Source organism: Schistocerca piceifrons, chromosome 7 (genome assembly GCF_021461385.2).
Source record: "Schistocerca piceifrons isolate TAMUIC-IGC-003096 chromosome 7, iqSchPice1.1, whole genome shotgun sequence".
Lineage (NCBI taxonomy): Eukaryota > Metazoa > Arthropoda > Insecta > Orthoptera > Acrididae > Schistocerca > Schistocerca piceifrons.
Genome location: NC_060144.1, coordinates 33,150,004 through 33,171,449, shown reverse-complemented (window position 1 = coordinate 33,171,449; position 21,446 = coordinate 33,150,004). Strand labels below are relative to the sequence as shown.

Genomic DNA, 21,446 nt, shown 5'->3' with positions numbered 1-21,446 from the left:
CACTCTGTGCAATGAATGGTATCTCTCTTCCACTGTGGATAAGTTTAACACAGTGACTACAACGAGAGAAAGAAAAATATACTAACTGACTAAAAGACCAGCGATGAACATCTTGAGCACGTCACTTAATGTAAGTATTCAGGGGTAAAATTAAGACGCGACACAAAATGGGACAGTCACATAATGCCGTTATTAGGAAATCTAATGCAAGACGTAAGATTGTTACTGGGAAAATGCAACATGTCTGTATAGGAAATCTCTTTCAAGAAGCTAGTGCGATCTACTCTGTTGTTAGTGTGATTAGTGTCCTTACCAAGCAGACACGACAGCAGAGATTGAAGAGATTAGGTGTTAGGACAGTAAAATTTCGTTATAGCCCACACGAAAGTGTAACAGAAATGCTCAGCGAATTTAAACAGGAATGATTGGATGAATAGCAGAGTAGTGCTTGGGAAATCCGTTGTGTAAATTTAAACGATACGATCGGGAGAGCGCTGTGCTGGCCCCTGTGTATATCGCATCCGAATGACACCGATACGGTGGTCGGTGACCTTTATGCAATGTTTTGCTCCTGTTGGGGGAGATAAGTTTCTTTTATTCTTATTCGAAGAACACTGTATGACCTTTATACTTCCACCATCGTGTGTCTTACTAAAAGTTTACCAGAATATGATATGACAGGTTAATGCACACATCTTCCTCAGTCCGCGAATAGAATATGAAAAAAATATTGGTAGAATGTACACTCGGTATCCACTGCACTTACGGAGACTATCTGAAGATTTGAAGTAGTGGAAAAGTTTCGATGGAGCTCATGAATGTTCAGCGAACCAGGTAAGTATGAACATGGCTGCTGTCTGGGAAGACAGAAATTTCCACTGCATTTAAAACGTGGAACAGAGAACAACACCCATAAAACTGAAATAAACATTGTGGATCATGATCACTGAAACTTGAATGAGTTGGACAAATCATTGTCTGAAGAACAGCCTCAAAAATCACAAAAGAACTCAGGTCATAAATAAAGTCTCCACAGATTGAAACTGTGTGCAGGCCCGAGACTCGAACTCGGGACCGTTCTTTCAAGAGTGCTAGTTCTGCAAGGTTCGCAGGAGAGCTTCTGTAAAGTTTGGAAGGTAGGAGACGAGGTACTGGCAGAAGTAAAGCTGTGAGGACGGGGTGTGAGTCGGGTAGCTCAATTGGTAGAGCACTTGCCCGCGAAAGGAAAAGGTCCCGAGTTCGAGTCTCAGTCCGGCACACAATTTTAATCTGCCAGGAAGTTTCATATCAGCGCACACTCCGCTGCAGAGTGAAAATCTCATTCTCGAAAATCTCCACACATAACAAGTTTTACTCCCTATCAGGCATTTGGCACACTCAGAAGCTTGAGCAGAGAGTCCATATAGCCTGTGACCCTATTAAGTTACAGCTTGGACCCTTCGAAAGAGTGAGAAAATGTATCTTGCAACATCTGAGCGCTTACATTGCACCCAATATATATATATATATATATATATATATATATATATATATATATATATATATATATATATCCAGACAGCTGACATCGAGAGCTATGTAGCCCTGAATCGAATCCTCGTTATGGATTGAGCCCTGGTGAGCTCACCTGGTTGGATGTAGTTTTTAAGCGGTTTTCCGCACACAGCTTGCTAAATGCCGTACGATAGCCACTTCCCCCTAAGTCACACCCCCCGCAAACACTTATAAAACTTTATCACCTTAGACCACAAGATCTACAGACTGAAGTTGTACACAGATTTCGTTATTTGGAAAGTGGTGGCATCAGGAGGTGCATTTTGGCATGAAATTACACTACCACTGCCAAAACCAGTGTCTTACATTGCGGATTCCGTAGGGAACTGGGATAGGGCAAGAATGAGAATCGTGTAATGTACTCTGCAACAAATGATTCCTTTATTGCAGACTCATATTTTATTTACACAAATGATATGAATATTTCGTTCCTTATCTGCGCAGCATTCACCTCCTGAAGTCGTTCCCTTACTTAGTTTACGCTGAATAGTTTTGTTCCTACAGTTCTAGTTACTTTAGCACTCATCTCTGTACTTCATTCAGTGAAGCGAACAAGTTTACAAGTGTACATACCTTGAGAGACGTCTTGGTGCCAAAGAGCTTGCCGCACTCTTCACATTTATGTTTCCTCTGCAGATCAACGGCGGTCTCGGCGGCTGAGACCGGGTTTGCCACCAGGTCTTGAGGTTTCCGTGATGACTCTGGTGGGTCTGGCGGCTGCTGTCGAAGGGGACACGGAGGCTGCGACTGCGGAGGCTGAGGTGGCTGGAGTTCCTGGAAGAGTGCTGGCTGCTGTGAGGGCATCACTGGAGGTGGTGGGGCCGCTGGGGGCGGCGGAGGTGGTGGCAGAGTCTGAGCGTGCGGATGGATCTGCTGTGGGGTTACGCCGAGAGGTGCAGTTGTTGTTGGTGGAGGTGGTGGTGGAGGTGGTGGTGGAGGAGGATGAGGAGGCGGTGGAGGCGGCTGGTAGACCCACAGACGCTGCTGCAGCTGCTGCGGTGACGTCCCGGCCGTCAGACTGCTGCTGTTGTTGTTGGTGTCTGGCCGCGCCTTCTTGTCTGGGGGTCCCCCACCCAGCAGCCGCTTCAGGCGGGGGCTGTCTTCCTCCGCATGGACGGCTTGGCGCGTAGTCGGCGCCCCGGGGCCGTCTAGATGCTGTGGACGGAAGACAACAACGAGTGTAGCAGCGCACGTACTGAACTCAATACAACACTTGTGAACAGGCGGCATTGGGAGCGCAGTTGGAACCCTCGAACGAGAGCCGGAAGCCGAGACTGATTAGTTATAAAATAAAAGGTTTTGAACTAACTTCGGGAATTTAATTGATATTCGGCATCCACGAGAGTATATTTCGTCACGGCAACAAGATGTAGACTATCTATAATACAGAAACACTTCACATTTTGTAAGTAGGCTGTTTAGGTTTTTATGTTGGTAACGCCATGTAGTGCTCTATATGAAAATCATAGACTGTGCTGTGTGAAGGCTGTGGTTGTTTTGCATTGTTGGAGTATATGCTATTGTAGTGTTGGGCAGTTGGCTGTTAACAGCGCGTAGCGTTGCGCAGTTGGAGGTGAGCCGCCAGCATTGGTGGATGTTGGTAGAGAAATGGTGGAGTTTTGAGAGCGAATGATCTGGACGTGTGACCATCAGAGACTGTAAATTTGTATGACTGGATGTCATGAACTGCTATATACATTATGACTTTTGAACACTATTAAGGTAAATACATTGTTTGTTTTCTACCAAAATCTTTCATTTGCTAACTATGCCTATCAGCAGTTAGTGCCTTCAGTAGTTTGAATCTTTTATTTAGCTGGCAGTAGTGGCGCTCGCTGTATTGCAGTAGTTCGAGTAACGAAGATTTTTGTGAGGTAAGTGATTTGTGAAAGGTATAAGTTAATGTTAGTCAGGGCCATTCTTTTGTAGGGATTATTGAAAGTCAGACTGCGTTGCGCTAAAAATATTGTGCGTCAGTTTAGTGTTGATCAGAACAGGTAAAGAGAGAAATGTCTGAGTACGTTCAGTTCTGCCCAGCTGTTTGAAAATCAATTAATGTAAGAGGTTATCAGCACAGTAATTCATTAATTTTTCCATGGGGATTTTTCAATTTCACATTAATAACAACTCATTCAGAAACTGCTTACTTTAGACAGGAAACTAAGTGGTCTGTAGTCCTGGAACAGTTTTTACAGTAGTCTGTTGTGTGCCTTTGGCCCTCGGATTTGGTATGGAGAACATATAAAATAGTTAACAATCTTGATCGTTCTGTGCTTCCACAGCTGGATAATGTGGTCGTATAAGTACGAAAGATGTAGCAATATGTGCGATTATTACGTCACAACTGTTTTTGTTAAAACTGACATCTTAAGGTGACCAGCACTTTAATTAGAACAGATCATGCCAAAATCTATTAAAAGACACAAATAATGTGTGTTATACATGGAAAATTCACCAACAGTTACGAAAATAATACAAAGTCTTCCGGTGCCGTGATTCAAAAAATGTATGATCGGTAAACCTAACGCTGAAGGCACAGCTGGAACATGACGAACACATTGATTCACTTAACGCATCTAGCATGTGCCTTTAACATCTGTATCTAAATCTACATCTACATCTACAAGGTAACTCCGCTGTTCACACTTAAAGTGACTGGAAGAGGGTTATTTGAAACACCTTCGGTCTATTTTTCTACGGTTAAGCTCTGTACATGCACTGATTCCTCTTATTTTATTGTGATAATCATTTTTCTTCTATACATTTGGAAATAATAAAAACTTTTCACATTCATAGGACGAAGCTGGTGACCGGAAATTCGTGAAAAAGTTTCGTCGTAACGAAAAATTCGTTTGTTTTAATGATGGTCATCCCAACTCGTATTTAGTCGTGGCATTGTCTCCCTTATTTCGTAATAGTACAAAAGGAGCTGCCTTTCTATGAACTTCTTTCGATCTCCCCGTCAATTCTATCTGGTAAGGATAACGAACAACCTAGCAGTACTCCAGCGTAGAGAACCTGTTGCATCTTGTAACCGTTGTGGCAATAAAAAGTAGTCTTTGGTTTGCCTTTACCACAACATTATCTATGTTGTCATTGCCATTTAAGTTAATCGTAATTGTAATTGCAATGTATTTAGTCACATTGACAGCATTGAAATTTGTGTTATTTATCGTGTAACCGAAATTTAACGTTTTTCTTTCAAACTCACGTGGATGACCTCACAGAGACAAGTGCCACTTTTCGCACCATTCAGATACAGTGGCTAAGTAATTTTGCAATTGATTTTTCTCTTGTGATGATTTTATAGGACGGTAATTGACAGCATCATCTGCAAACATTCTAGGAGAGCTGCTCCGATTATCTCCAAAATAGTTTATGTTGAGTAGGAGTAGCAGAGGGCCTGTAACACTTTGTAGGGGAACGCCGGATATCACTTCTATTTTACTTGACGACTTACCGCCAATTACTACAAACTGCTACCTTTCTGAGAGGAAATGTCCCAAAGCTGAAACAATACTCCATAGGCACGAAATTTGATTAGAAGAAGCTTGGAAAAACTGTGTCAAAAGTCTTCCGGAAATCTAATAATACAGAACCAATTTCAGATCACCTGTCAACACAACAGACAACTACGTACGAATAATGACCTAGCTGTGCTTCAGATGATCGATATATTCTTAATATGTGCTGAGAGTAATTAATGAAGTTCGAACACAGTGCATATTTCGATGTCCTATTGCAAATCGACGTTAGTGAAACAGGTTTGTAATTCAGCGGGACATTGCTATTTCCCTTCTTGAGTACTGATGTGACCTGTGCAAATTTCCAGCCTTTTGGTACGGATCTTTCGTCAAGCGAGTGGTTGTCTACGATCGTATCTGCATACTCTGAAAGGCACCTTTTTTGTATGCTATCTAGATCGGAATACTTGCCTTTATTAAGCACATTAAGTTGATTCGCTAGTCCGAAGATATCTACTTCTATGTTACTCATTTGGGCAGTTTTTCTCGGTTCGAGTTTTGGAATATTTGCTTCGCGTTGTTTGGTGGAGGTATTTCAAAAAACTTTGTTTAACAACTCTGCTTTAGTTGCGCTGACAGCGGTAATATTACCATTGGTTTCGTGCAGTGAAGGTATTGGTTGTGTCTTAACGCTGGTGTACCTTCCATACAACCAGAACCTCTTGGATTTTCTGTCATATTTCGAGATTGTGGTATCTATTGAAAGCATCTCGCGTTGGACTCTGTGCTAATTTTGGATCGTCAGTAAAACACCGCCAGTCTTTTAAGTTTCGCATGGTTTTTTCGTTGCTTCTGCAACAGTCCCCTGGCCTCTTTTGTGTATCATGGGGAATCAGTACAATCGTTTATTAATATATTTGATTTTAAGCCATATATCTTCTACACTTACATAATTAGTTGGGAAGGAGTGGAGGCTATCTCTCAGCAAAGCGTCACGCGAATTTTTAGCTGCTCTTTTTAAATACATATACTTTGCCTTTACTTTCGGTAGATTTAGATGTTGCAGTGGTCAGTCTTTCTACAATTACCTTGTAGCGCTTGATCTCGCGATTAAGTATTTTTTGAATAATTACGCGGATGCACTTAGTGAGTATTAGCTACAAACACTGTTGGAAGATTTACTGTTAAAAACAGTCTTGATCACAATTTATTTAGTACGGTGACCGGTTTCGACCATTACTTTGGTCGTCTTCAGACCAATGAGTAAGAACCTCCTTCTGCTAGTTCTAGAAGGAGGTTCTTACTCATTGGTCTGAAGTTGACCACAGCAGTGGTCTAAACCTGTCACGGTACTAAATAAATTGTGATCAAGGCTGTTTTTAATAGTAAATATTTGTAACATATTGCTCACTGTCACTCCCATAATGTATTCAAAAGTAATTACTGTTGGAAGAGATTTCGGTGTGTTACTTATCACATACCATTTGCATCTTCTAATAGCTCTTAGCCTTATCTCGGCTGACTTCCGGGTAGCCAGAGATGTTCATTTCTAACAGAATCGAATGTGGTGTAATAAATGAACGTATAAAGACACCTGTGGAGGTTTTTATGGACAAATATACTGTCGAATTAGGTTCAATATGGGAAGTAAAGACCACTCGTTTGCTGAAGTTGAGTGTCACATTTAACGTTATTTCAGAAAGGAAGAAACTGTCTATGGAAGTGGAATCTTGCTACGGTATGTACATTTTTTTATATCTGTAATATGTCCCATATAACGGATAGTAAAGTTCACTGATATTGGGGCTGCCTTAACATGAGAGACGTTACTAATCTACAGCAGCCTGTCAGTACGAAGCTTGCCATGTAACGGTCCAGTGCAGTCTGTAACGTGGTGCGTCGATTCGGAAAGTCTACCGAAGATCAAAGGAGTTTGGTCTGTTCGTTTCGCTGTCAATCTAGTTTACGTCTTAGAATCTAATCCTCCAATAGTATTGAGAACCTTTACGCTCTCACATTCTTAGTAATTATCCGGAGATTATCCTATTATATAAAAGGCCAGCTAAAGAAAACTCCCATCTTTTTCTTTTTTTCCCACCGTGCCGTCCCAACGCTACAGACTGTCGCTACACCAGGAGATGGTTATTTATTATATCTGTCGTGCTAATACACCGCTTCAGATTACGATTATTTTTGACGATCTTCACATACTTCACGGATAACTGCTATTCAATGCACTCCCAAGCAGCGTTCTAAAACGAAGTAAAATCAAACTCGGGTGTGAGGTCAAACATACGTTCAGCTGGATAATAATAGAGGACGGATCGGGCATGGTCTTCCATCACGTAATATCCTGGTACTGTAAGAATCACAAAAGCTTACTTCATCTACCTGCACAGTGAAGAAGTGAATGCTGGTCACGTACCGTAACTGCGTCACATTACATATACAGTTAGAATACGTGCAATTAATTGAAATAACGATGTTCTAAACAAGGCAGACTGATTATCAAAAATATATCGTTGCGTTACTACAGTCCCAAAGGCAGCATTTGCGTCCATGTATATAATATTATGAAAACGGATATAGTGCAGTATATCGGTGTTTAGGCGTGGGTGTATGCCCCACATTTCCTCCTAAATCACAAGACCAATTTCATAAAACTTGGTACGCATATTACTTACCGTCCGAAAAGAATTGCTGTAAGGCTAAGACCCACCTAACTATCAGAAGTGTAGAGGCTTAATGACTCTCAACGAATTTTACACATAATTTCAAACCTTTATGAAACTTCTTCTGGGTGACAACTCCCGAAAAATAAGGAAAAGGAAAACAGTTTATCGCTTACTAAATTTTTGCCGTTCTTATAGCACAAGTACCGCGTGAAGCATGACGTTTAACTTGATGACTTCTTTATTGATTGTTGTTGTTGTTGTGGTCTTCAGTCCTGAGACTGGTTTGATGCAGCTCTCCGTGCTACTCTATACTGTGCAAGCTTTTTCATCTCCCAGTCCCTACTGCAGCCTACATCCTTTTGAATCTGCTTAGTGTATTCATGTCTTGGTCTCCCTCTACGATTTTTACCCTCCATGCTGCCCTCCAATACTAAATTGGTGATCCCTCGATGTCTCAGAACATGTCCTACCAACTGATCCCTTCTTCTAGTCAAGTTGTGCCACAAGCTCCGCTTCTCCCCAATTCTATTCAATACCTCCTCATTAGTTATGTGATTTACCCATCTAATCTTCAGCATTCTTCTGTAGCACCACATTTCGAAAGCTTCTATTCTCTACTTGTCTAAACTATTTATCGTCCTCGTTTCACTTCCATACATGGCCACACTCCACACAAATACATTCAGAAACGACTTCCTGACATTTAAATCTATATTCGATGTTAACAAATTTTTCTTCTTCAAAAACGCTTTCCTTGCTATTGCCAGTCTACATTTTATATCCTCTCTACTTCGATCAACATCAGTTATTTTGCTCCCCAAATAGCAAAACTCTTTTACTACTTTAAGTATTTAATAAAAATTTTGCAGGCAGTCTACATGTATAACGCTGAATGTACTTACAAAAATGTGTTATTGTAGAAAACATAGTTCAGGAGATATGACGTCATAAGCACTGACATTCTTGAATATGGAACAGCAGGGTGAAATTCACTAGGATGTGTGGTGTCACCGCCAGACAACACACTTGCTAGGTGGTAGCCTTTAAATCGGCCGCGGTGCATTAGTATACTCCGGACCCGCGTGTCGCCACTGTCAGTGATTGCAGACCGAGCGCCGCCACACGGCAGGTCTAGAGAGACTTCCTAGTACTCGCCCCAGTTGTACAGCCGACTTTGCTAGCGATGGTTCACCGACAAATTACGCTCTCATTTGCCGAGACGATAGTTAGCATAGCCTTCAGCTACGTCATTTGCTACGACCTAGCAAGGCGCCATTATCATTTGCTATTTATCTTGTGATGCATGTACCATCAGACCGATGTTCACCAATTATGGATTAAAGTTAAGTATTTCAGAAGCTACGTACCTTCTTTTGCTAGTATAATTACTTTACCTGTTCCAGACCTCACGCCAGCCTGCGTGAGCTTAAACGCGTGCCTTTCGGCTTCACCTCGTAGTGGCTTGGCTGTCTTGCCAAGTCACAACAGGATGCATGTGAAACATGTGTACTAATACATGTCAAATATGTTAAATTGACGTGAAGTATATTTCACATATTCGTACGTGCGATAAACCACGAGTAGAAGCTCATCCTCAACCCTGAACGATCTCAATCAAATTTAGTACATATTTTAGTTATTATTTGCAAAGAAATAGCCAGCGGTTGGAGTGGTTGTGATAACGTTAAGAGAGAGAGAGAGAGAGAGAGAGAGAGAGAGAGAGAGAGAAAGAGCAGGAAGAGATGGACAGAGAGATTTCAGGCGTACCCCAAGGTAGTGTTATAGGCCCTATACTATATCTTGGGTTGTTTGCAGATGACGCAGTCGTTTATCGACAAGTAAAGTTATCAGAAGATCAAAACAAATTTCAAAACGATTTAGAAAAGTTATCTGCATGGGGCAAAAGTTGGCAATTGACCCTAAACAATGAAAAGTGTGAGGTCACCCACATCAGTGCTAAAAGAAGTTCGTTACACTTGGGTTACACGATAAATTAGTCAAATCTAAGGGCCGTAAATTCAACTAAATACCTGGGAATTACTAACTACGTAAATTGGAAGGAACGCATAGAAAAAGTTGTGGGGCATTTTATTGGCAGTATATACAGAAAATGTATCTACTAAAGACACTGCCTACACTACGCGTATTCGTCCTGTTTTAGAGAACTGTTGCGTGTTGTGGGATTCTTGCCAGATAAGACCGACGGAGTACCTCGAGAAAGTTCAAAGAAGGGCAGCACGTTTTGTATTATCACGAAATAGGGGAGAGATTGTCACTAAAATGATACAGGATTTGGGGTCAATATCGTTAAAACAAAAGGCCTGTTTAGTTGCGGCGAAATCTTCTCACGAAATTTTAATCATCAACTTCTCATCGGGATGCGGAAATACACTACTGGCCATTAAAATTGCTACACCACGAAGATTACGGGCTACAGACGCGAAATTTAACCGACAGGAAGAAGATGCTGTGATATGAACATGATTAGCTTTTCAGAGCATTCATACAAGGTTGGCGCCGGTGGCGACACCTACAACGTGCTGACATGAGGAAAGTTTCCAACCGATTTCTCATGCACAAACAGCAGTTGATCGGCGTTGCCTGGTGAAACGTTGTTGTGATGCCTCGTGCAAGGAGGAGAATGCGTACCATCACGTTTCCGACTTTGATAAAGGTCGGATTTTAGCCTATCGCGATTGCGGTTTATCGTATCGCGACATTGCTGCTCGCGTTGGTCGAGATCTAATGACTGTTAGCAGAATATGGAATCGGTGGGTTCAGGAGGGTAATACGCAACGCCGTGCTGGATCCCAACGGCCTCGTATTACTAGCAGTCGAGATGACAGGAATCTTATCAGCATGGATGTAACGGATCGAGCAGCCACGTCTCGATCCCCGAGTCAACAGATGGGGACGTTTGCAAGACAACAACCATCTGCACTAACAGTTCGACGACGTTTGCAGCAGCATGGACTATCAGCTCGGAGACCGTGGCTGCGGTTACCTTTGTCGCTGCATCACAGACAGGAGCGCCTGCGATGATTTACTCAACTACGAACCAGGGTGCACGAGTGGCAAAACGTCATTTTTTCAGATGAATCCAGCTTCTGTTTAAAGCATCATTATGGTCGCATCCGTGTGTGGCGACATCGTGGTGAACGCAGATCGGAAGCGTGTATTCGTCATCGCCATACTGGCGTATCACCCGGCGTGATGGTATGGGGTGCCATTGGTTACACGTCTCGGTCACCTCTTGTTCGGCACTGACGCACTGAATAGTGGACGTTACATTTCAAATGTGTTACGGCCCGTGGCTCTACCGTTCATTCGATTCCTGACTCAATGGCCAGGCGTATCAAGGCCGTTATTACGGTCTGAGGTGGTTCTTCTGGGTACTGATTTCTCAGGATTTATGCACCCAAATTGAGTGAAAATGCAATCACATGTCAGTTCTAATATAATATATTTGTCAATAGAATACCCGTTTATGAAGTGCATTTCTTCTTGGTATAGCAATTTTAATGGCCAGTAGTGAATTTTGTTGACGCCGACCTACATAGGGAAAAACGATCACCGTAATAACATAAGGGAAATCAGAGCTCGCACCGAACGATATTGGGTACCCGTTTTCTCCGCGCGCTGTATGAGATTAGAATAATAGAGAATTATTATGAAGGTGGTTTCATGAGCCCTCTGATGGGCATTTAAATGTGATTTGCAGAGTATCCATGTAGATGCAGATGTAGAGACTGGGAGGAGGAGAGGAACAGTGACAGGGAAGGGGAGCACATGGACAGAGAGAAGGGTAGGAGTAGATGGACAAATAGGGACAGCAGAAGACGGGCAGAGAGTAAAGGCGGAGGGCGTGGAATCAAAACAGGAGAAGGAGATGGACAAAGGGGGAAAGAGCAGATGGACAGAGGGTCGAAGAGCAGACTGACAGAGAGAGAGGAAGGAGTGAATGGAGATATGAGGAGATGGACAGAGGGAGCGGCATGGGAAGATGGCGTAAGAGAAGATCTGTATAAATACATACCCGGACAAGGACGGTACTCAGCTATTTAGTATTATAAACGAAAAGTCCGCCTCCATAGATGAATGATCAGCATGGAAAGCTACCACGCGGAGGACTCAGATTCGATCCCTGGTACTTCCAAGGATTTTCCTCCGTGTTAGGACTCGTACCGGTGCACTTAGCCTCGTGATGCCAACTGCGGAGGTATTCGATTGAGAAGTAGCGGTCCACATATGGGAAGACGGCAAAACGGCCTGCTGCCATCTGCCCCTCCACAGAACATCCGTATGACGCCGCAAAGAAGGCGGCCTTCGACAGCCCTCTGGTCATCCAGTCGTGGGCCAGGAGCTCGCTTCCTTCTAATTGTAAATGAAGCGAAGTAATGGTTTGCCTGTTACCAGTAACAAGATTATCGGGGTCTGACCACGGTTGCTGTGAGACAACCGGAACTGGGCAGGCAGACTTCGATGACAGAGCTGTATTGTAGTTACGGGGCGACGGCCAGGCCGCCACCGGTGCGTAGGGAGGCGCGCTGCAGACGACTGACTGGATGTCCGAGAACGGCCGGAAGGCGTGCCGGAGTCTGTCGGCGGTACCTCCCGCAGGTTCAGCGAGCGGTGGGCATGCCTTTGGCAGTTGCCGGCGCAGAGACGACTGACGGCCAGCCAGTGTCTTCGCTACTGTCTCGGCAGGCGTCCACTTTCGTGTATTACCGACAAGTGTGCCTCCGTGGCAACCTCTTTGCATTCTTCATTGCTCTCTCCCTAGGCATAACCACATACCGATTTTGTTAGCACACTTTCTTCTTCCGGCCAATCGAATTATTGTCTATCAGTGTCGTTACACATTTTGTACCGCCCACAAAACTCACGAGAAGAAAGGGACACAATACTAAGACTTCACTGCCGTTGAAATTCCTTCACAGGCCAATATACACTCCTGGAAATTGAAATAAGAACACCGTGAATTCATTGTCCCAGGAAGGGGAAACTTTATTGACACATTCCTGGGGTCAGATACATCACATGATCACACTGATAGAACCACAGGCACATAGACACAAGCAACAGAGCATGCACAATGTCGGCACTAGTACAGTGTATATCCACCTTTCGCAGCAATGCAGGCTGCTATTCTCCCATGGAGACGATCGTAGAGATGCTGGATGTAGTCCTGTGGAACGGCTTGCCATGCCATTTCCACCTGGCGCCTCAGTTGGACCAGCGTTCGTGCTGGACGTCCAGACCGCGTGAGACGACGCTTCATCCAGTCCCAAACATGCTCAATGGGGGACAGATCCGGAGATCTTGCTGGCCAGGGTAGTTGACTTACACCTTCTAGAGCACGTTGGGTGGCACGGGATACATGCGGACGTGCATTGTCCTGTTGGAACAGCAAGTTGCCTTGCCGGTATAGGAATGGTAGAACGATGGGTTCGATGACGGTTTGGATGTACCGTGTACTATTCAGTGTCCCCTCGACGATCACCAGTGGTGTACGGCCAGTGTAGGAGATCGCTCCCCACACCATGATGCCGGGTGTTGGCCCTGTGTGCCTCGGTCGTATGCAGTCCTGATTGTGGCGCTCACCTGCACGGCGCCAAACACGCATACGACCATCATTGGCACCAAGGCAGAAGCGACTCTCATCGCTGAAGACGACACGTCTCCATTCGTCCCTCCATTCACGCCTGTCGCGACACTACTGGAGGCGGGCTGCACGATGTTGGGGCGTGAGCGGAAGACGGCCTAACGGTGTGCGGGACCGTAGCCCAGCTTCATGGAGACAGTTGCGAATGGTCCTCGCCGATACCCCAGGAGCAACAGTGTCCCTACTTTGCTGGGAAGTGGCGGTGCGGTCCCCTACGGCACTGCGTAGGATCCTACGGTCTTGGCGTGCATCCGTGCGTCGCTGCGGTCCGGTCCCAGGTCGACGGGCACGTGCACCTTCCGCCGACCACTGGCGACAACATCGATGTACTGTGGAGACCTCACGCCCCACGTGTTGAGCAATTCGGCGGTACGTCCACCCGGCCTCCCGCATGCCCACTATACGCCCTCGCTCAAAGTCCGTCAACTGCACATACTGTTCACGTCCACGCTGTCGCGGCATGCTACCAGTGTTAAAGACTGCGATGGAGCTCCGTATGCCACGGCAAACTGGCTGACACTGACGGCGGCGGTGCACAAATGCTGCGCAGCTAGCGCCATTCGACGGCCAACACCGCGGTTCCTGGTGTGTCCGCTGTGCCGTGCGTGTGATCATTGCTTGTACAGCCCTCTCGCAGTGTCCGGAGCAAGTATGGTGGGTCTGACACACCGGTGTCAATGTGTTCTTTTTTCCATTTCCACTAGTGTATGTCGCCATTTAGCAACAGATGCCCTGTCTCCTCTCGAGTCACGTGCTGACGTCTCCTTTCATTCCATCTGTAAGTAGGCTGTTTAGGTTTATATGTTGGTAACGCCACGTAGCGCTCTGTATGAAAATCACTGACAGTGCTGCGCGCAGTCTGCGGCTGGTTTGCATTGTTGGAATTTGCTATTGTAGTGTTGGGCAGTTGGCTGTTAACAGCGCGTAGCGTTGCGCAGTTGGAGGTGAGCCGCCAGCAGTGGTGGATGTGCAGACAGAGATGGCGGAGTTTTGAGAGTAGATGATCTGGACGTGTGTCCATCAGAGACAGTAAATTTGTAAGACTGTATGTCATGAACTGATATATATATTATGACTTTGGAATATTATTGAGGTACATACATTGTTTGTTCTCTATCAAAATCTTTCATTTGCTGACTATGCCTATGAGTAGTTAGTGTCTTCAGTAGTTTGAATCTCTGATTTAGCTGTCTGTAGTGGTGCTCGCTATATTGCAGTAGTTCGAATAATGAAGATTTTTGTGAGGTAACTGATTCATGAAAGGTATAGGTTATTGTTACTAAGGGCCACTCTTTTGTACGGATTTTTAAATGTCAGATTGCGTTGCGCTAAAAATATTGTGTCAGTTTAGTGTTGATCAGAATAAGTAAAGAGAGGAATGTCTGAGTACGTTCAGTTCTGCTGAGCTGTTTGAAAATCAAATAACGTACGAGGTTTATCAGCACAGTAATTCATTAATTTTTCTAAGGGGACGTTTCACATCTTTGCTACTTATGTCATGACCGGCGATTGTTCTCACATTTCTAAAGGCAGAGGTCTTGCGCTGACTTAAAAAAGAAGAAGAAAAATAATCATAGTAAGTGTTCCTTTCCTCCGCAAACTGTAAACGTCCTTTAGTCTCCACCTTGCAAATGTGACCCCGTACCCTTTCGACACTTACCGACAGCAGAGTGTCCGCTCACCCGACGCCAAGAATTTTTACTCTCCAGATCCGTAATCGCGACTGTGAGCATGCCTTGGCAGACCCGCCGCCTGTGAACAGACAGGTGTCATGTAGCCGGACGCCTTTGTTCCATCTGATAAGGCAACGATCGTGCACATGTGATATCGAGTGATGGACTGCAGCCACACACGAGCGATTTTCCAGGAACTTTCATCCAGTATTACGAACTCCACTGTGTCGAGAGGTTCTGATAAGGCAATTGAGCTGCTATGTTTACCAGCAGTCTACATCTACATCTATATGTATACTCTGAAAATCACATTTAAGGGCCTGGCAGAGGATTCATCGGACCACCTCACAATAGTTCTCTATTATTCCAATCTCGTACCGTACGCGGAAATAATGAACACCTATATCTTTCGGGGCGAACTCTGATTTCCCTTACTTTATTACGGTGATCGTTTCTCCCTATGCAGGTCGCCGTCAAAAAATATATTCGCATACCGAGAAGAAGTTGGTGACTGAAATTTTGTGAGAAGATTCCGCCGCAGCGAAAAAGTTGGTTTTAATGATGTCCACCCCAAATCCTGTATTATTTCAGTGACACTCTCTTCCATACTTCGAGAAAATACAAAACGTGCTGCCCTTCTTCGAACTTTTCCTCTGTCAATCCTGTCTGGTAAGGATCCCACATCGCGCAGCTGTTTTCTAAAAGAGAGCGGACAAGCATAGTGTAGGCAGTCTCTTTGGTAGATCTGTTATATTTCCTAACTCTGCTGCCAATAAACCGCTGTCTTAGGTTACTCTTCCCCACAACATTTTCTGCGTGTTACTCCCAATTTGTTTGTAATTGTAACTCCTAGGTATTTGGTTGAATTTACGGCCCTTAGATTTGAATAAATTATCGTGTAAGCCAAGTTTAAGGGATTTTTGTAGCACTCACATGGATGATGTCACACTTTTCCTTATTCAGGGTAAACTGACAATTTTATGCACCATACAGATATCTTTTCTAAATCGTTTTGCAGTTCGCTTTGATCTTCTGATAACTTTACCAGTCGATAAGCAACAGCGTCATCAGCAAAAATTCTAAGACGGCTGTTCATATAGTCTCCCAAATCGTTTATATAGATGAGCAACAGCAAAGGGCTTGTAACACTACCTTGGGGAACGCCAGAAATCACTTCTGTTTTACTCGATGACTTTCCGTCAGTTACTAAGAACTGTGACCCCTTTGACAGGAAATTACATATCCAGTCACCTAACTGAGACGAAATTCCAAAAGCACGCAATTTCACTACGAGCCGCTTGTGGGCTACAGTGTCAAAAGACTTCTGGAAATCTAGAAATACGGAATCAATTTGAAATACCTTGTTAATAGCACTCAACACTTCGAGTAAGTAAAGAGCTAGTGGTGTTTCACAAGAACGATATTTTCTAGATCCGCGTTCACTGCTTTATTCGAGGTAATTCATAATGTTCGAACACAATATATGTTCCAAAATCTTGCTGCATATCGACTTTAAGGATATGGGAGTGTAATTTAATAAATTAGCCCTATTACCTATCTTGAATATCGGTATGACCTGGCAACTTTCTAGTCTTTGGATACGGATCTTTCGTAGGGTAAACGGTTGTATATGATTGTTAAGTATGGACCTATTGTATCAGCATACTCTGAAAGGACCATTTCTGGTATACAGTCTGGACCGGAAGGCTTGTTTTTGTTAAGTGATTTAAATTGTTTCACTACTCCGAGGACATCTATTTCTACGTTATTCATGTTGGCAGCTGTTCTTGATTCGAATTATCGAATATTTACTTCTTCGCTGAAAGAATTTCGGAAGGCTGTATTTAGTAACTCTGTTTTGGCAGCAATGTATTCGATGGTATATCAAATTAGTATCGCTCAAAGAAGGCATTGATTGTATCTTGCCGCCAGTATGCTTCACATACGGCCAGAATCTCTTTGGATTTTCTGCCAGCTGTAGAGACAAAGTTTCGCTTTGGAAAGTATTGTAAGCGTCTTTCTTTGAAGCCTGCGCTAAATTTCGAGAGACTGTGAAAGATCGCCAATCTTGGAGAGTTTGCGTTCGTCTAAAGTTGGCGTGTTTTTTCGTTGTTTCTGCAAAAGTGTTTCGACCCGGTTTGTGTACCAAGGAGAATCAGCTCCGCTGTTTGTTGATTTATTTGGCATAAATCTCTCAACTGCAGCCGATACTATTTCTTTGAATTCAAGCCACATCTGGTCTACACTTATACTGGTGATTTGGAAGGAGTGGAGATCGTCTCTCAGAAAGGCGTCAAGTGAATTTTTATCTGCGTTTTTGAATAGGTATCATTTTCGTTTATTTTTGGAGGATTTGCGGGTTGCAATATTCATTCTCGCTATGACAACATTGTTTTCACTAATCGCAGTATCCGTTCAGATGCTCGCAATCGCAGCTGATTTCCGTATTCCCACGAACACTTGTAAAAATTAATTAATTACGGGAATTAAGTACGGGAATTGCAATTTATGAAACTTGTTTTGAAGCTTATTTTTCCTTGAGAAATCGAGGCTACTTTGATGATTATATTACATTTTTCACTGACGCCAAGTACGTAACGTACCTCTACCTGAGTATTAATAGAATTCGTTTTTCGTCTGTTAGTCGTCAATTCTTTTTCGTCATTAGTCCTATTGTTTAATTTCAAGTACACAGTCTCGATGTTTGTATAGAAATTTCGTCAATGGCAGCACTGTTAATTACCACAACAGTTGTTACATATCTTGTGATGGATAGTTAGATTATATTAAATGACAAGGGACTTGAGTATAATTGTATAACAGCTTTGCCCTGTACATTTAAATTAAAATTTCCTTTTAATATCATGATAAGGCATCTTTTTCAAAAGCTAAATCTTTAATAATATGTATAGTTGTGTCATAAATAACTCAAAATCGTCAGACTGAGCATTGTGTATAAACACTTGTTACTATTAAGTCCCGAAAATTTCTGCTGCTGAAGCATGATCTTTAAAATGCAAAGCATTGCAAAATCTTAGTTTGGGTCTTGAAATACTACTTAATATAAATGGCGATGCTGGAGTTTACCTACCTCTCAGAGTAGTTCGTTGTCTCTGACTGCGTTGTAACGTATAGTTCTTATTTAACATTGTCGTAGCTGAACGAAGCAAAACTGCACAATCACACTTGATAAGGAGTCGCGGTCACTTTGCTGCACATCGCTGCTACCAGACAGGCTGCCATGTTACATAATCGAACCGCATGCTATTCATCAGAATGCCTTGGTTTTCCATGCGATCAGTGACGGATCGATGTGATTTGCCCACTCACGCGCAATCTATGAAGTGATCGGTCGCCCATGCGACGCATGGCTGTGATCTGTCGCTCGTGTGATGGGCCCTTTATATTTGGGAGTGGAAGAGGGCGAGGGCTTGGTTCGGTCCCGGGGAACCGAGATCTCTTACTGACGTCCAATGTGTATCGCTGAAATGACGTCTAAAGGCGAATAAACTACTCCACAGACTGAAAACATCAAAAGTGTTAAGTGAAGGAAAAAGAAACCTACCAGTCGACATTAGGCGATAGTTTCACATAAACAAGTTCTGCCAGTGGATGTGACACCTGATCATACATACGCTATTCAGACCTCGAAACAACAGATTTTGGTCTAGAAGATTCTTTCATATTCGATACATAGCAAAGTACAACATTACAGTTATATGTAGAGGTCAAGTATTTTGTTCTTTACTACCTTCAGTTTTCACAACAAGAGCAAGTGCAGAGTGATGATAAATAAATAACGCTTTTAGTGAAGGAGGTACTGAGAAAATGTTTTTTTTAGCAAAACTTATACTAACGTTTCAGCAGATCTACAGTTTTGCTCAAGCGGGTAAGTAGACCGGAAAGTTTATCGTGCGACATCAGTTGCTAGTGGTCTCGCGTTTCAGTTTTTGGCAGACAGTAAGAAGGTGAATTATGCGAGTCGAGATAATTATCGTATAATTACGTAAATGACCATAGCGCGTTAACGCCAGTCAAGCAAGTTATTACAGCAATTATATATATAGCCCGCCGAAAAGTTATTACAGCAATTATTTGTATGGCCCGCCGAACTCGTCCCAATATTTTCGACAAGCGACCTGGTCCTACGTTGTCAGGACCCCTCAGACCGTTAATAGTCGCCCCTGATGATGGAAAACGCCGGCCTTCAGAAGTGTAAGTTATTGCCGTGCGGCATGTGGAACACTTGCTCTGCATTTTAGATCACGGTTTCTCCGCTTTACGGGGAGAAATGCTGGACTAATGAACTTCCGTCGACGTGGTTATCTCCGTATGATTTTGGTTCACCTCGAGATACAACAACACTAATTTTATAGCGATTACATTGGTAACTGGTGCTTAATTTTCTGTGCCACATTCACAAAATGCGCAGCAAGTTCTTTGTACCTTAACTGAGGCCGTATCTCTTGTCACGTCATTTTCAACTCTGTAACACTTTTATGCTTGCGTTAATCTGCTTTAGCATAACTTGTTGAATGCTGGTTGCCACTTTCGGAAACCAACGTCATTTGTGCGGTAGGGGTTAATGTCTTGTACACAGTACGCTTCAATAAATTATCCGACTTCAGTGGAATAAAGAGTGTGGTTGAAGTAGAACCACAAGAGACGCGTATTTTCTAAGTGTGGCGAAGGACAATAATGTATGGGATTTGGAAAAAGCCTCCGAAAGAGTATGCAGAATTTTTGTCTTTTCTGCAAACCAAATAACGGTAAAGGCACGTATATAACTTGAGTTTACTGAAATTGACATTGTCCCAGATGATCGACACGTTCTGTCCGAAAACCTGCGCACTTTCTTCACTCTCTCGCAACAGTTACTCTGGAGCTTACGTCGTGCTACCTTTTACGCATCTTGCCTATCCATAAACTCATAATCTGATTCAGATATGCTTGAATATTAGGAAGTAATTAATTTTTACAAATCTTAGCGAGCTATTTCTTCTTCGCGTAATTAGAGAGAAACGCTACCTGCACGTTGTCGCTGTTTCTTCTGCTTACGATCGTCAACAGTGTGAAATATAATCGCATCTGTCAAGAACACTTAACAATACTTGTATATTTTATAGCGACATTTGGTACACTTTGCGACGGTTTAATACATGATATAAAACAATACAATTTGTGCCGAAACTAGTTGTTTAGAAATGAAAACAATGAAGTAATAAAACGTTCGTCATAATTGAAATTTGATCCCTATTATCTCGTGGTGTCGGCAAGTAAACACGCATTAGCAGCTAAATCGCAAACGACTGGAGCGCTTCATTCGTTCATTTCATATAGGCCATATTTGGACGACGTTACTTCATCTATCTTGCCACTGGTGTTCTGATGTTTGCCCAGTGCTCCCGCATTCGTTCTCGGTGTTGCTCCTTCCTCTCCTTGGGTCCAAGCCTTTCCTGATTTTCGTTTTGGCTTTTCTTGGAAGCCCTACCACGCCATAAAATTTTCTCCGTGAGCAGGATACGCTCCACGATGCCATCATGGGTGATCCCCACTTGTTTAAGATCTTTCCTCACCTCTGCGTGTTCTTGTCCTGAAAGTAGGTGATCATACGATTGGGGAGTCTTCCAGGGCTCATTCGGGTCATATTTCCGTAAAACATAAACCTTCTTTTCCGGATGGCACTTGTTAGCCTCTCTATGTGGGAATACAGTTCATGATTATAACGTCTTCTGTATTCCCCATTCTCTTTGATGGGACCTAAGATCTTTCTCAAAAACTTCCTTTCCTTGGCCGCCAGTTTTTCGATTAGGCCCCTTTTGTTCATTACTAGGCATTCAGAAGCGTACAATACCTGCGGACGGATAACACTGCAGCAATGCCTTAACTTTGCATTGAACGATACTGATCTCTTATTGTACATGTTTTTGATTAAATGGAATACCATTTCCATTTTGTTCGTGCGTGATGTGAAGGCTTCTTTCTCCGATAAGGTGGGTGTTATCCATTCTCCGAGGTATTTAAACTTTTTAACTCGCTTAATTTTGCCTTGACCCACTACAAGCTCCCTTGGTGCTGAATTTATGTTCGTTACAAACTCGGTTTTCTCGAATGGAATTTGGAGGCCAGTCTTCTGTACTTGTACGTTAAGCTCATTAATGTCTCAGCTGTTTCTATGGCATCAGAAAAAATTGCAAGATCATCTGCAAAAGCGAGACAATCGATTCCTAGATTTCGTTTCTGACACCATTTTTAATTCCTTCACTATTAATTACTGTACATTTTGTATTTATACGCGCGAAATTTATAGATTTCATGTTCTTTTGTGGTACGACTATGTCGTATGTGTTGATACAACACGCTATGCTGGTATAGGCTCCCTCGTAGAGACGGCAGGTGGCAGACTTCAGTTCAG

At 43.2% G+C, this 21,446-nt stretch overlaps 1 protein-coding gene across 1 annotated transcript in view; it reads right to left on the bottom strand.

Moving 5' to 3' along the window:
* The window catches only part of LOC124805405 (zinc finger protein 74-like), a 517,252-nt gene that overhangs the window by 28,991 nt on the left and 466,815 nt on the right, over nt 1-21,446 (bottom strand). Inside the window, exon 6 of the mRNA XM_047265966.1 lies at nt 2,128-2,709. Coding sequence (XP_047121922.1) covers nt 2,128-2,709 — 582 coding nt within the window. The remainder of the gene's footprint in view (nt 1-2,127; nt 2,710-21,446) is intronic.